Here is a 17,373-nt window from a genome sequence, read left to right as displayed (position 1 = left end):
ACTGAATGAATAAAATTTTATGTAAACTATTTGACAAGTATCATACTAATTTGGCTAAACTTGCACAAATGGTTAATGATAGAAGCTACAATGATCCAACTATATTTCTCCTTGTAGTACCAGATCACCAAACAACACTAACTGAAACACTCCTTGCAGATAGGACTACAGTACATGACACATCTTCGTCTATATGCTAGACCTTTCTTCTTCCTCACAATTAAACTATTATGTTCCTACTAACATAGTCCATTCTACTCTTCCAATAGAGAGAAATAGAATGGATAAAAGGAATAGTAGAAATAACCCTGTAACCAACAAAGATTTTACTATGAAGTTTGCCAAAATATCACAAACCATTCAATTCAAATATAACATCAATAGATATATGTACTTTTTGCCAGAAATAAGTACACGTCTTCGCAAGGTATGAAGATATTTGCCCCAAACTGAAGGAACACTTCTAGTGAAAACTAAAGATTTTAGTTTCTTATGGTATGACCATTTTAGAAAGGAAAACTTCTGGTGAAAATACTTTATTGTAAAATTTCTACCACTATCAAAACAAGATCTAGACTTGTTGCTTGAATTATTGATAATATAATGAATTCCCTAATCATAATTGCTTAATAATCTACAAGATTAATCAAGGGCTGAATTGATAGTTTGAATGCCCTAGTCCTTACACTCTTCAAGACATTGCATCCATCTAACCAACCTAATTCATTTTGCTATTGGATTCAGTACCGCTCCATAGGAACTTTCTATGAACTCTATCAATGTTTTCACAAATGAAGATGGGCAAAGGAAGCATCTAATATGATGGTTCCCATGGTTAATACATGCTCGAGTTTATTTAATTCTTCATGATACACCGTCTTAATTATATTAATTTTTTCGCTTTTTACATATATGGTTCAAAATCACAGTGTCAGTCGTAATTTTTACCATTCCATATTCCTCGTGTGTATTATCAACCATAGTGATACATATATTTAGTATAAAAATTGTTCGCAAAAAAAAAAATACATACATTGCATCTTACACAATCATTGTTTGTTTATTTAGTAACAAATATATTTTTAATTCATCTTGTATCATATTGAGATCCACTAATTAAATATTTTTGTGAATCTTTGAAACATCACCAAATAAAGATTTACTAGGAGTTTTCCCCCCCTTGTTGTTAACTGTAAGATGTTATAGGATATTTTAATAATTATTATGTATCTTAAATCACATTAATTATCGGATACGTATATTTTTTGTATGTACAATATAGATTTATTTAAAATTGCGAAATGAGCTCATAAATATATTTTTAAACATTTAATGGCCATGACACAATATTTAAAAAAGTTCTAGTTTTTGTAGTCATTTTTTTTTATTTCTTGATTTTGTTCTAATTCAATTATTCTTTTTCATAGATATTTTACTTTAGTTTTTAGGGTCCAAAAATCCAACTAATTCAAATATTGACTGCTATTATCACAAACACAAAATAATATTAGCATAAAATTTAATCTTATTTGTATTTAACCCTATCTTTTTAATCTTCATGACATTGGTCACAATTAAGATCCCTTTATCAATAAAAAATCCTATTATAGAATATAATACATTTTGATTTTTATATTTATTACATATTTTGTCTCTAATTCAGTAATCTTTTCCCTTTTTGTGATTATGTCGATATTATTTTAAATATCTTAAAGTATAGAAGATTTATGAACAGTAGAATTCAATTGATTGGTTCGATTATCTTGTTATCTTTCCATAATTTTAAAATTTTCTTCAAGGCCATTTTGTCTCAACCAACAACATTATATTTGGCCTCTTTTTTTTTCATTTTTACCCTTTTATCCTAATTATCATGTTATTTATATATTAATTTTATCTTTGCTCCTTTTTTTACTTATCAAATAGCTTGGTTTAGGACCTAACTTGGATTGTATCGATCAGTTTTTCGCCATTTAAGTCTTTTGGCACATGTTGCATAAGTTTTCTCGATGAGGAATTTTATATGCCCCTGATGCCATCTTCGAATATTTCATAATTTTTTCATGTCTTTCTAAACGATGATAGAGACGAAAGTTAGTTTCTTTTATTTCTTTTCTTCTTCAAAATATTCACTTCTTTAATTTGTTCTTTCAAATTTTTTTTTGGCCATTATCTCCATTAGTTGCGACAACCACTACCAAAGTCATTTTTATGCTTTATTTTGGTTTCAAAGTTACAGAAATCCCTAATTAATTTTCATTTTGTTCACATTTGTTCTTTTATTTAGTCTATAAATTTGACTAGGATTCAAAAAAAATCTAGAAAAAAAATAGTCTAATGTCCGATTACCCTCATGTGTTGTCGCTTTGTATGCCAGACTTTTAGTATTTTTAAAGTGATTCTTTTTATAATTTCATTAACTATCAATTGTGCAGGATGTACTAATCATAATTATCGAGTTTTAACTTCTCCTTCCTATAGTAACTTGATTGCACTTGCCATTATATTATAATTCTATTGCAATTTATATTGAAGCTTTAATCATTGTCTTCTTATAGCAAATATGTTAATAACAGTCTTTACTATTTTTCACTATTTTTATTGACAAAGAATTTGTATACATTCTTTTTAATGTTGACTAAATCCAACTTTACAATTTTACATTATTTTAACCTATCCACATGAATGGTTGCCTTAACTATTGAAATACATGCATATACATTTTGTAACAACATGTCATCTATGTTTAGTTATTCTCCTGATTAAGATAAAAAGAATGCCTAATCATCTATTTAATTTACAAAATTTTGTTGGAATAAAAGAGTTTAGGAAATCGAGATTTGAGCCTGATGTAATTGCACGTTTGCTTGCCAAAATCACCATTCATCTCAAAGCTGGTGGAGAAAATGGTAATACATGCTCCTAAATCACTTTGTAAGAGATGCAAGGATATTCAAATAGATTTAACAGATAAAGCACTTTCCTTCCCTCCTAAAAAAATAAAAGAATACTATGTGTATGATTTGCAAAGCACTTACATAAGACCAACAAGTTTTATGGATAACCAGTGATTTTTATGTAAGAAACAAATAACTTGATTCATAGTTTCGTGAAATTAATGAATCTGTAGATAGATCAGCAGCTCTTCAATTGAAATTTGATTGTATCTTTCCTTTTCAGCACGAACTTCCGTCATCAGTGTAAGCTATAGAATATTTAGATGGAATTGCTTTGCCTCAAGTTGGAACATCAATGGTAAGGAAGTAGTGCTCCTAATTTAATTTCATGTCTGAAACAATATTTGTAAGGGAGTAGTAGTCCTAATTTTATTTCCACAACCTGTTGGAAATCAAGTTCAACCCACCTCTAATGCCTTGTATTGATTTATTTCATTAATAAATATTAGGACCAGTATCCCCTCCCCGAGTTTGAGGTTCTTTTGCCAAAAAGAAAAAAACTTGATTCATAGTCTAGTGTTATGTATTCTACAATAGAAAAAAAAATTGCATCTATCAATTTTTTCCCTTGACTACTAAATAAACTTAATACTTACTGAACACAAAGTTGAGATTTATTTGGGTAAGATAAAATATCTTTTATATATTATCTTATTTTTGTCTATGATGTTTCTTTTTTACTGGAGTTTTTCTCTCAAGAGTTTTTAATTCAGTTTTGCAGATGGTGGCTATAGAACACAAGTTCAAACATTGCAATTTGTAATTAATAAATGGGTATAAATTTTAAATTTTGGCCATTTAGTTGAATATGTGTGTTTTTTCTTGTACGTCTTGAACATAATCTTAATATGTCCAAAATAGTAATTGGCCTCTTTTTTGTATACGATTATTCTGTGAATTGAATCTCATGTTACCCACTTTAGATGGGGCTATTGTAATAAATGGTATAAAATGATATACATTATCATCACTAAAGAAAAAGTTTTATGGCAAGAATATTGTCCTGAAATGCCACAAGCTTCTATTGCTTTTGGGGTTTGGGTACGAGAATCATAAATTCAAGTTCTATGGCAAGAATATTGTTCCAAAATACTACAAATTTCTATTGCTTTTAGGGGTTGGAGTACGAGAATCATAAATTCTGTAATTTAGAATTGAGGTATTTGAATGCATAGGATTGCCATTAATTGTTTGTATCTACTTAACATATAGTTTTACATTGTAATCTCATAATGCATGTATAAAAAATTGACATGGTTTCTCTTGATAGAGTTATCAAATAGGAAGATTTGGAGGAGGAAGACAAAGAATTGATGGGTGACTTGTTTGAACTTTTTGTAAAACTTCTTAGTTTTTATTTAGTTTTTGAGGTGCTAAACTTTTTCTTTTAGGTGAAGGTCTTTTGTTCTTTTTTTTTTTGGAAACAATAGATGATTTTATTGATAAAAGTTTACAGTATTTAAGCAACGGCCCAAAGAACTATATAACGTGTACCTCGACACTTAAGGAGTAACAAAAGTTCTCTCCTCATCTCTGAAATTGCCTAGTGCATATAGGCTAAGACTATTACAATAATCCATATTATCGGATTTTCTTACACAAAAGGAGTACAATTGAAACAAGTTAGCTAAACTCTTTATGTTCTTCACAAGCGTGCATGTATGTATGTCTACCCCTGCACCTGCCTTTATCATGGATATAAGATGTCTGTTCTCGCATGATATTTGGATCCTTTGCCAACGCTTTCCTTTTGCTTTCATTAAGGCCAATCTTACAGTTTTGGCCTTATCTTGGACTTTGTTACTTGAACTTCTCTCCACCAGTGCCCATTCTACTTTAGTTTGGACTCTATTCAGCTTGGCTATGATCCCAATTCCCAGCTTGTGATCTTCTTTTGAGCTGTTGGTAGTTATCAAGAGATCGATATAGTTCTATGCAAAGTTTCCTACATTCCTTTCCCTTGTTGCTGCTTCACTTGTTTCTGTTGTGCTTCTGAGTTCCTCTTATTGACTTGCATCTTCAAACTCTATCTATTCTCTACTTGCTGTCTGAATTATCTGAATCCCTTCATTTTGTTTGCCTTCAAACTCCATTTCATTCCTGTCCTTCCAAATTTGCCACAGGATATTGGCAGTCAAGGCAAGGTGTCGCTGGCCCTCTTTTCTGCTTCTAGCTTGAATAATTGATGCCCACCATTTTTTGAAGCAGTCTGTTTGGCTTTGAATTTCGTCCCATTGGATTGGTGCTAAGTGCCAGGCCTTCTTAGCTTGATGACAATGGAGCAAAATATGTTCCATTGTTTCCATTTGGTCTTCACATCTTCTACAAATTGGGGATCCTTGCTTGGTTCTTCTGTACACTGATTCTCTTGCTGACAGTGTATTTGTTATGCACCTGTAGATGAAAAGCTTGATTTTGTGTTTGATATTCAATCCCCATAATGTTTTCCAGATTTGGACATTAGAATCATCAAAGCTGGATTTTGCCTCTTCTTTTCCTAGCTATTCCTTCTCCCACTCTCTTTTCATTAGTGCCTTGTAACAAGATTTCACAGTAAACTCTCCATTCCTGCTAAGTGTCCAAAAGTGCTTGTCAACCTTTCCTGATATGTTGATTGGAATCTTCAAAATGTTCTCAACATCTGCTCTATTGAATTTCCTATAGATGACATTTCTATTCCACCTGTAGTTGGTTATTAGCTCTTCCACTTTCTGTTCCTGCCAATTCTCAGGTCTTAAGGTTGTTAGCTTCCCATTTGGATTGCTGGGAATCCAGTTATATTTTCAGATACTGATACTCTTCCAAGTACCAACCTTTTTCAATGTTCCCTCATTGACTATGTCCCTTACTGCCATTATGCTTTGCCAGAACCAGGATGAATTTTTAGGTACTTTACATTTTAGTATAGATTCCTTGGGGAAGTACTTTGCCTTTAGGATTCTACTTACTAGCAGATTGGGTTGTTTTAACATTTGCCAAACTTGCTTCCCCAGTATGGATTTGTTAAAGCAATGCAGATCTTTCCCTAGACCTCCATTCTTCTTTTCTTTAGACATTTTCTTCCATGAGCACCAGTGTATTTTACTCTTATTTTCTGTCTTTCCCCACCACTATTTGGCCATCATCCCTGTTATTTTCTTGCACAGTTTAGCTGGTAACTTGAAACAAGACATTGTAAACATTGGCATGGCCATGGCGACTGCCTTCAGCATTACTTCTTTTCCTGCTGCACTAAGTAGACTGTTTTTCCAACTGTTCAATCTTTTGATGATACTATCCTTGATAAACCCAAACATCTGGCCTTTGATTTTTGTAATCACCATTGGGAGACCAAGGTATTTACCTTGCTTCATTGGTTGGACTCCTTTCAATATTGCACATACTCCTACCTTAGTTTCTTCCTAGGTGTTCTTGCTGAAGAAAATTGAAGACTTTTCCAAATTAATAATCTGTCCAGACCCTTGTTCATATTGACTCAGGATTTCCATTAATTTCCTTACCTCCTCTCTTTTTGCTTTTACAGAAAATTAGTGTGTCATCAACAAAGAAAAGATGGGTTATAGATGGCCCATCCCTACTTTGTTTTAGACCACTTATTGGTCCTTGTGTAGCTGCTTTCTTTAACATATTTGAGAACCCTTCTGAGCATAACAAAAACAGATAAGGTGATAGAGGATCACCTTGTTTGATACCTCTGGAAGGGATAACATGCTTTCTTGATTCACCATTGATGTTGAAGGAATAGGAAACAAATTTGATACAGCTTATTGTCCATTTCACCCAAATCTCATTGAACCCCATTTTTTCCATCATTGCTTTCAAATAACCCCATTCCACTCTGTCATAGGCTTTGGACATGTCAAGTTTCATAGTTGTATATCCATCCTTGCCTTGTCTCTTGTTTTTAAGAAAATGCATATATTCATGTGAGACTATGATATTGTCCAAAATTTGTCTGTTTGGGATGAGAGCAGATTGATTCTTACTGATACAAAGCTCCAAAACAGGCTTAATTCTATTGGCTAAGATTTTAGGAATAACCTTATAAAGCACATCACAAAGACTAATAGGTCTGTAGTATCTAAGATCAACTGGATTATCAATCTTAGGAATCAAGGAAATGATTGTATGGTTTAAGGATTTTAGCATATTGTCAGAATGGAAAAAGCTTTTTATGGCTTTTACCACCTCCTTCTTAATAACATTCCAGAATTCTGGAAGAAGAGGGGGGTCATCCCATCAAGCCTGGGAGCCTTATTGGGATTCATAGAGAAAACAACTATTTTTATTTCATTTTCTTCCATAGGTCTAGTGAGATTATCATTGATCTGATTAGTAATAGTTTTAGGGACACCATCCAATATCACTTCAAGACTATCTATACTAGCAGAAGTAAACAACTGTTTATAGTACTTGGCCACCTCTAATGCAATTTCACTCTCATTCTTAGTCCAAGATCCATCCTCCCTTTTCAGGTTACCCATTTTGTTTCTCCTTCCTTTCCCCTTCACCACTGCATGAAAATATTTCGTGTTCTTCTCTCCTTCTCTCAACCAAGTCAATTTAGATTTTTAGCTCCAGTATTGCTCTTCATCCTTGTAAGCCCTACTTAACTGTTGTTTTAGCCTTGCCAATCTCCCTGATCTTCCCTCACTTTCAGAACTTTTTTCCTTCTCCAACTGCACCTTCAGTTGTGATATCGCTTTCTTAGAGTGGTCAATAAAATTATTTCTCCATTTTAACAGTGCAACCCTGCATTTTTTAACCTTGCTAGTCACTCTGAACATTCTGGACCCTACTACCCTCTCATTCCAACCCTCCTTTATTACATCACTTATACCTTCTCTCTTGGTCCACCTCTTATCAAAAACAAATCTTTTCTTATTTTTCCTGCCCTGTGGTGTGGTGTCCAAAACCAGCATACTATGATCAGATGCTATACTTTCCATGTGGGTGCATTTGGCTTGATCAAACAAAGAAGCCCATTCTCCACTACTGAGTTTTCTATCCAATCTTTGTTTTATCTCTCCTTTCTGCCAAAGATTAGTCCAAGTCCAGAGATTTCCTTCATACCCAATGTCCACTAGCTGGTTCTCACTTATAAACTGTTTGAAGTTCTGGAAACTCCACTCCTCTCTAATTCTTCCTCCCCACTTTTCCTTATTAGAGCACAGATCATTGAAGTCCCCAATGATGATCCAGTTTTTGCCCCATAGTTCCTTCCTCCTTTTGATTACTTCCCATTGCCTCTTTCTTATTTGACTGTCATAACTTGCATAGATCCCTATAAGTCACCACTCACTCATCATTTCTTCATCCTCAATCAGAGCTTCAATTGTAAAGGCAGAGTGGAGTATTACCTTAATTCTTGTCTCATTATTCCACATCAGTGCGATACCTCCTGATTTATTAAGAGCATCAATCACAAAACAGTTATCAAAGTTCAGTATCCTCTTAATCTTCTCCATATACTTTGTGAGGACTTGTAAAATCTCTCATATTTTCTTAAAAATTTCCTTTTATTTGGAATTTATTCCTTTATAATAGCCTTACTACTCATTCATTCCCTCAATAGTTACAATTAATCATAAAATCAAGGATTTTCCCTTTTCTTTTATCGTTAAAGTAAATTAGGATTTTTTTGCGTCTTTTGGTAGAGTGAATAACCGGTGTGGAGTGTGTACTCAATTTGGTGATTAAGAGTGAATTTTAGATAAGAGAAAGTGTGTGATTAGAAATAATAATAATAAGTTAGTGAATCATAAGTTAAAAACACTAGTACGCGCGATTTAAGGAAAATCGGTTTGAACCAACGGGTACCGTTCGCTACCGATTGAGTGCACCACTTGAACACTACTTTATTACCTTAATCTCCTTACTTTTATTTCAGCAAAATTAGCCCTAAATATATCCTCCAAACAGCCGAAATTGTTGACTAATAAAAGAGAGGAAAAGAAAAAATTTGAGATTGAAGCTTGAGGCGACACTTGGCAACCATCCAAGGGTTGTTTGACCAACCAATTTCCTTCATTTTTATCACCAAATTCACTTCATTTCCTCTTCATTTCTGCACATTTTGGCCGAGCTTGAGGAGAGAAGAAACCAAGTGAGAAAACTCCAACTTCCACCTTGAATCATCTTAGTTTGAGAGAAATCACCCAATCCAAACCGATTAAACTTTCATTTTAGTACTTATGAAGTTTTGTGTGGTAAAAGTTGTGGAAGAAAGGAGTGTGGTTCTCCTCTACAAGCACTTTTTTGAAGGTATCTTGACTGCCTTTCCTTTTTCTCTTCCTTAATCTTGTTTAAGTTTGGATAGAATCTTGTATTCTTGGCTTGAGATGGTTAATTTGTTAGTTTGGCGTGATATGTTGGATTGTTGAGTTAGGGTTTGAGATTTTCAGTGTGTTTATTGTTGTTTACATAATACATGATGTGGAGGAGCTTGGATAGGGACTTGGGTAGTGCTTCAAGGTATGAATGTGATTAGTAAGCATTGAATCATTAAATTTCTAGCTTTAGAGAGGAATCTGTCCTGCTTCTGACCTGTTTAATTCGTCCATGTTAGAAGCCGAATCATGCCTAGGTCAAAACATGAAAGTTTTAGGGAATGGAGTTATATAGCTGCCTACAAAATTTCACCTCAATTGGAGCACTGTAGAGTGTAAAATGACAAAATTACCCCTGACTGCCAAATGCACTGTTTCGCGGACAGTTTTCTGTTTTCTCTGATATTGCACCTTTTGATCTTGAAAATGAACGAATTGGCTGTCAATGTCTTCATAAGACTTATAGTTCTATGTCTTAGCTTCAAAACGGTATAAAGTGTACTCCAAACTGATAGGCGTAGCTTCAGTTGTGACCGAAACGCCAAGAGACGTCAAACCTGCTATTTTGTTGTGTGTCCTTAAACTTGGTTTCCGGTCGCATTACTAGTATTGTTTTGTAATTGAATGACATTAAGCCTAGTTGAAGGGCTATTGTGGTAACATTGCTTGTGTGTAACTTTGGGGCTAATTTGAGGAAAACAATGAAACCATAAATGGTTGGAAAATAGTTAAATACAAAGGGCATGCCGCCTAAATTTTCACTCGAGAACTAGACGTGTGTACTTGTGGTTCGAGCGAAGAGTTGAGGTTGAATTGAACTTGAATTATCTAGGTTATTCGAGTTCTCTTCTGTAGAGGTATATAAGCTAGAGTTTGGCCAAAACTAGTACCCTTCCAAAAATTAAGGTAACGACTAATAAAAATACGTTTTCCTCGTCTCTTCGACTCAAATGGAGATTTCAAAATTTAATCGCTTCAAAGTTTCAAAATTTTAAGAGCGAGCATGAGTTTTATGAATATCCCCCAAATGAGCTTCAATTACTTGTTTTCATTAAACGAAATGCTTAAGTTTCGAACCTTCATTGATTTCAAAGCTCTTAAACGATATTTTATCGCATATTTGGACTCCAAACCAGGAGTAATACCTGAACGTGATCCGAAGAAGCACTAAATCTTTGGTGAGTGCTTCCAAATACCTGATTGAACTTGATACTTGTTTTCAATACTTGACCAATGTGATCGAATGATATGTGATTGATTTGATTGGGCAAGGGTGTACTTTATCGCACTTGCTCTAATGTGCTATGTTCTTGTTCATTGATTGAAAGTGAATTGATGTACATGCATATGATTCGTATCTTGTCTGGAATTCCAGAAACCCTGTGGCTAGTTAATCAAGTCGATCCGGCCAGGGCTTGGTCGATTCGATAATGAACCCTAGGTCTTGAGTTTTGTCGAGTGGAGTGTTATCTCCTCGACTAATCGGTATACTCGAGTATTACCACCAATGTTTATCTTGGAGTGCAGGCCCGGTAAGGAGTTTGGTTGGTGAACGGAGATTGGAATTAAGTAGGGTACTACTGGACTAGTTACCTTACTTGAAAGTTGACGGAGTGTCAACTACTATACGATCAAGCTATGGTGGAGCTAGTTTACAAGAGCAACTGTATCCTTTTACATGAAATGCTGAATATTTAATGTTTGGTCATCTGAAGTGTTATTGCTCATTTTCTTGATTTGTTAATGCTCGCTAATTTACTATTATGTTATTGTCACTTGTACTTACTTGACAACTTGCTATTTGGGATCTCACTGAGCTTTAACTTACTCTATTAGTTTTATTTTCCTTACAGGGGGTACGAGTGAGGCGTGTGACTTGTACAGACTAGCGTAGTCTAGTTTTTAAAAATTTTATAATTGTACTCACACTAGTCGCTCGATTAGGGTTAAATGTATTTAGAATTCCAATTGGGATTGTATGGAAGTTTGAGATAGAAATGAATGTATTTGTATGTTTCAAATTTGACAACTGTTGTTTTCTTTACGTTATGAAGTTGTGAATTATATTATCCAAAATAGTGAGTGAGTTCTGGTGAGAGTTGGGCAGGCGGTCCGCTAAACCCTGGGGTACGCCCTAGGGGAAGGTGTGGTCGTCACATACTTGGCCTTGTTTTTTGTCTCACTCGTAAGAATAGCATTGGGGGAGAGGAGGTTCTTCACCTCCTTCAGATAGGGAATTGTCAAAGGGCTCCTTGCACCTTGACAATTCCACACCACAACTCTCATTGGTCTTTTGGGAACCAGTAAGGGTTGATCCCTCTCCCACCTTGTATCTCACCATTGTCCATCATATTGATATCTCCCCTACTCTTCTTAGTATGTGATTCTTGTACCTCCACCTCTTCCATCTCCTCATCCCTAATATGCAATTTCCTCATAGATGTATTTAGGTCTTTTATGGGAGTTCTTCCTCTACTTGCTCTGTCTGACATCTTCCTGTATTTCTTCCCCCCTTTGATAGAACATCCCAGATTTTCTTTTTTCACAAATTCATTAGTTTCCATTATCATCAAAGGCTCCCTTTCTACCTCTTCTACACGATCTCTGGGCTTCTCTTCTCCTATACTTGTCTCTTTACTTACTTTCTCCTCTTCTTATGCTTCTGACTGGGCCTTAGCTTCTGGTTCCTGAAGCTGTTTTGATTCTTGAACCTACAATCTTATAGAACTTCTAACAACTTTTTCTTCCATGTCTGTGGTCCCCACTTCTGCATCTGAGGTTTGATCTTTCTCATTTTCCTTTTCTATTTCTTTTATCTCTCCCTTTCTCTGGTTTGGTCTAAACCTCTCTTGCTCCCTCCTCTCCATCTCTGGCTTATTTCCACCTTCTACAATCTGACTATGAGGCTTGCTCAGAGATTGGTGATTTCTGCTATAGTCTCTATGTGGTAGGCCAAGTTCTGTTTCATTAGCTTGGCTAATCAGGTTCTCTTTCCTGACCAGCTCCCCATCTTTCATTCCCCACACTTGTCTATGAGGTCTTCAAATTTTTGGATTATTCTCTTTTTGGGGGGATCCTTTACTGCTTACAGCTCTCAACCAAGGTCCATATTGATTTTGATGTTGTCCACTTTTCACCACCGCAGGCTCTTTACAATTCCTTTCACTATGCCCAATAATCCCACAACTGTAGCAGAAGTCCGAGCATTTTTCATATCTAAAAGATAGCCATTTATTCACTCCATTCATTTGTACAGTTGTGCCTCTCAACAATGGTTGACTAATATCTGCCTGCACCAGAATTTTCATATGCTTACCTTCTTTGCCTCCCGTTTGTTGGATGATGACATCTTTTACCTCATCAAAAATAGCTCCAATCTTCTTTTCTACTGACTTTGTCAACCAGTGTAAAGGGAGGTTCCAAAATTGAACACATAAAGGAGCAAGGTTAAAAGCTGAGTCATTTTCTTCAATACCTATTTCCCATTCTCTCAAAACCAGAATTTGGTTATCTGTCACCCTTGGACCTCTTAACCATATCCTCTCCTTATCCTGGGCATCAGGTATAGTAAACTGGAACAAGTTTGGCCACAATTCTATGACTTCCAGTCCTTTGGGATAACTCCATGCCACTGTTACAAATTTTTTTACACCAGTAAAGTTGGCTATTTTTTCCCCTTTAATTTTTCCTATCAGACTGTCTTGACAATCCATGATACCGTCATCCACATCTCCCAGATCCAGATAGGTACTTCCTCTTCCTTTACTTGAGAGTGTAAAATTTTGCATTATTTCCACCAGTTCTTTTGCCATAATATCTTTTGAGTGATATTTGGTGGATCCTAAAATTACTACTATGATCACTGCTAATCTAGCTAACTCTTAAGAAGAAAAAGTAAAAGCTAGAAGATTTCTCTAGGTAAAAGCAAACCCAAACAGACTTGCTTCCTCTCTTTTTTTCCTCCAGGAAACGAATGAAGACAACAGACCAAAGATAAGAAGGACAAAAGGAAAGGAGAGACTAGACGAAGTAAAGCAGAAGAGACAACAAAGATAGAAGTATAGCTATACACCAACTTACCTCAGCTTCAGCTGTAGAATTTGGCCCCCTGATGTTTTCTAACCAAGATTATCTTTTAGTTTGCACTTTTTAATGACTCTTTGTTGGCTGAGTTCCGACCAGGCCAATGTTCCGTCCTCATTAAAAATACAACTTAATGGCTATTATAGAATTCAGAACTGCCGCACTTTAAGAAGATGGATTAAGCCATTGGAAGCTTGTAAATTAGGGAGGCATTTCCTATTCAAGTTTTTTAGTGGTGTTTGAAATTTGAACAGGTTTGGAGTTCCCACCAAGGGTAAAAGACCTCTCTTCTCTAGGGAGAGAAAGTGCCTTTACACGTGAGAGGAAGTTTTTTTGGCTCTCCTGAAGGTCTTTTGTTCACTCATGAAAAATATTAACACTGTCTACCATTTGTTAAACCAAAGAAGATGACTTCAGGGTTGTATTGGTAGTTTGGCTAAAGTACAAGGGAAGTAAACATAATTAATTCAACATTTGATTCTGTGGTATGGTGTATTATAAATAGATTTTGATTTGTTTTTGGTTTTTACTTATTTTTCTACTTTTGTTCTTGCTCTATATGTATAAGTATCAAATAATTATCGAATAGAGCCATGAATGACGCACGTGGAAAAAAAGCCTAGTTAGTTTATGTCTCCTACTGTTTACTTGACTTGATTGATCCATTATTTACAAATTAGAAATATACAGCTTTATCTTTCTGATAATTTCATAAATCTCCCTTAAAGTTTCTGACAATATCTTTGGTACCAAATTTAAAAAATCTCACTTGCTTCTCTTACTTTAAACTTTTTATAACATTTGAAATCCATTTCAAAATATAATATTATAAAACTCATTTTGTGAGAGAGAATAATTCCATTCCACATTTCTCTCTTTGTTGTCTTACACTTTACAATAAAACCTTTTTTTTTTTTGCAAGCCCTTACTTTATTAATATAAAAAAATAAAGGAAGAAGATGGAGAAGACCAAAAAAGATAAAAGGGGAGCTCCCTAACATATATAACAATTCAAAAAACTTGAGTATATTAATAATGATCTAAAAATAAAATTCAAAATGTCAAAAGTTTGATTCTAATTGCATAAAGTAAGTGCATTTTTTAAAATCCAAAGATTTTCAAAGTTTATTTGAAATTTTTGCAAGTTATAAAAGTATTATTTTCTTTATTGTAAAGTCTATTAAGTTAATTTAAGGAGTTTTATAAATTGTTCACTTTTATAAATTTTCTATCTTTTTTTGCCCAAATCGATGGCATGAAAACTAGATTAATAAAAAATACTGAAAATTATATATAAACTTCTTTGTGACATTTTCAAATTGGTACAAAACGTTATTTTCATTATTATAAATATTTTCAGTTATTTTTACAAGTATTGTAAATTATTTATAATTTAAATATATTAATATTTTTGTCCAAGTCAATGACATAAAAAACTATTAAACAATCTTTTGACTCCATTATCAACTTTTAAATTTTGATTATTGAACCATATCGATCAAGTTTACAAAATTTAAAAGATAAAAATTAGTTTATTATGACAATTAAGAATCTACAAGAAAAGGGTAAATTTAATAGTAGATTATGTCCCCTCTTCCAAAATGAGTTTTTTAATACTATATTAAATCCCAAAAGCCAGAAAAATACCCAAAGTACGGGAAGCAAGTAAAAAATTTTGTAAAATTCGAAGGTGCCAATTGCCAAGTGACCTTTGAAATTAGGGATAATTTTAGAAACCTCCCCTGAGGTTTCTATCAATTTCACTAGCTTTCCCTAAAGTTTACAAAATTACACAAACTTCTCTTATGGTTAAGGTTTGATAACAAAATTAGTACAATTAGAACAAGTAACATTAAAAAGTAGGGATGGCAACGGGGGGGATTGTGGTGGGGGTTGGGGTGGAGGGGAATTTTTTCCCCCCGTTTAGAAAAGGCCCCACCCCCCGCCCCGCCACCCGTTTGAAAAAATATATATGTACATAATTATATATATATATATAATGATGTTTTTAATTATACTACTAATTATACATGTCTATGAATAAAAATTATTAATTATTTATACTAAATTTATTAATACATTTATGTTAAATTCCTAACTACACTTAATACAATAATATTTTTTTCTAAAAAAATACAATAATAATTTAGTGATTGTATTTGTATCAAAAGTAAAAACTTGATTATTTTAGTTATATTTGTTTTATCATATTAGATTGTATTCAAATAACCTTTGTTTAATTATTTTTATGAGTTTCAATTGTGAAGTTATAATGAATAATAATTTGATGATGTGTTGATATTTTAATATTTGATTATTTGCTCAAATTTAATTATAATGAAATTATATAATAAAATTTTTTAACCCCATGGGTGCCCCGCGGGGGAATCGGGGTGGGGTGGGGCGGGGGTTGTGAGGACCCAAAAATTTACTTATTTTAATATTATATTACTGGTTTATTTAAATATTTATTTACCCGTTTTTTCGAATAATTTATTTCAACCATTTTAAATCCATTTACATGAAATTATGACTTACATATATTTTTAAAACGTCCCGTTAGTAAGTTTAATTTTCGGAAGCTCGTTTAGTAAGATTTAGCGAATACGCGTTTGGAGGCAATATTCGATCTGATAGTACAGTGACCTTGGAGATTTGAGAACTCATGCGTTAGTCTTAAAATAGTTATTTTTATGATTAATTACCCTAGTATTAGTTACTCATATTATCGTTACAAGAATTCCTTTTAGGTTTCGTTTTATCGCATGCGAATTGGAAGTTTGCGTATATCGAGTCGGAGCGGTTAATTGGAGATTTAAAAAATTTATTCTAGACTACTAAGAGTGAATAATTATAATGTTAAAGGAAGTACATTAGAGGTTTAGTGCATATATGAAACAAACCCAAGAGAAAACGGACACAAAACGCGTGCCTGCGCGTACTATTGAGAGTTGACTTTTGAAGGAATTCTAACCACAAATTCTTAGGCTTCTCCAAGAAGCTTCATTGATCAGCCTTCTCTCTCTCTCTCACTCACCATAGCCGGCCAACCCCAAGCAAAGGAAGAAGAGCAAAGTTCATCCCATTTCACTTCCATTTTTGCAACCTTTTCACTTCAAAATCCTTCACACAACACCTAAACAACTTGGAGAGCAACTCAATCTTGGTGGTGGACATCTTTCTCATGGTTTTTCTTGGGTCTTGGAGGTGCAAAATTTCTGATTTCACTCAAAGGAGTAGGAGGTAATCATCCAACCATCTAACCTTGGCTTTAGTGGGTTGATCTTTACTAGGAAGCTTGTAGCTTCATTGTTATTGTTGTTGTTTGGATTTAAATGGTTGGAGTGGACTCTATGAAATCCCACCTTGATGGTATAGGACTGATATGATGATGATGAGTGTTGTTTGTGTTAGTTATGTGATAAACAAGATGAGATTTGTTGGAAAAGTGAAAGGAAAATCGAAGGAAATTGCATAGGAAGCTTGGCCGAAATCTGCCCTGTTTTTCTCAAAGCTTTGGTTCGAATTTTTGTTGCTCAAATGACCTTGAAACTGATGTAGATATGTTATATAGTGTGTAGAAAGTTTCTACGAAAAATTATTTGAATTGGTTGGATAAAAATTGAATTTTGGCAAGAACAAATCTGGAAATTCGTGTAACAGTGGTCCTATAGCAGTGTTCTTTGAACGAACATATCTCTCTGTCCGGGCGTTGGAATTGAGTGCCGTTAGTGGCATTCAAAACTAGACATCCGTAGTTTTCTAGCGGTGTATAATGAACCTTGTAATTCGAATTGAGTCATCTATAGTGATTGATCAAAGTTGGCTGCCCTGTTCTGTTAGTTCAACCGAGAGGAAGTTAGAAGCTGCAACTTGTAGCTCTAATTTCTCTCATTTGTGAACTGAATTTCAAAATGATTTCTTTTGATAAAATGTAAAATTGTGAATCTAGTTTCCAATTCCTCCAACCACACTCAATTTCAAGTTGTATTGAGTGAGATATA

At 34.1% G+C, this 17,373-nt stretch overlaps 2 protein-coding genes across 2 annotated transcripts; both read right to left on the bottom strand.

The window, feature by feature from the left end:
* Nucleotides 1-7,528: 7,528 nt before the first annotated feature.
* LOC140021284 (uncharacterized) lies at nucleotides 7,529-8,425 on the bottom strand. Its single transcript, XM_072072049.1, has 2 exons — nucleotides 8,356-8,425; nucleotides 7,529-8,241 (listed from the first exon to the last, which is right to left on the bottom strand). The coding sequence occupies exons 1-2, from the start codon at nucleotides 8,423-8,425 to the stop codon at nucleotides 7,529-7,531; spliced, it is 783 nt and encodes a 260-aa protein (XP_071928150.1).
* A 3,902-nt stretch (nucleotides 8,426-12,327) lies between these two features.
* On the bottom strand, nucleotides 12,328-13,098 carry LOC113718240 (uncharacterized). Its single transcript, XM_027243155.1, has one exon. It carries the CDS (start codon nucleotides 13,096-13,098, stop codon nucleotides 12,328-12,330), a length of 771 nt encoding a protein of 256 aa, XP_027098956.1.
* Between the last annotated feature and the right edge of the window lie 4,275 nt (nucleotides 13,099-17,373).

The sequence above is a fragment of the Coffea arabica genome, chromosome 11e, assembly GCF_036785885.1.
Source record: "Coffea arabica cultivar ET-39 chromosome 11e, Coffea Arabica ET-39 HiFi, whole genome shotgun sequence".
Lineage (NCBI taxonomy): Eukaryota > Viridiplantae > Streptophyta > Magnoliopsida > Gentianales > Rubiaceae > Coffea > Coffea arabica.
Note: the sequence above shows the minus strand (reverse complement) of the source record. Positions and strands in the feature narration are given on the sequence as shown.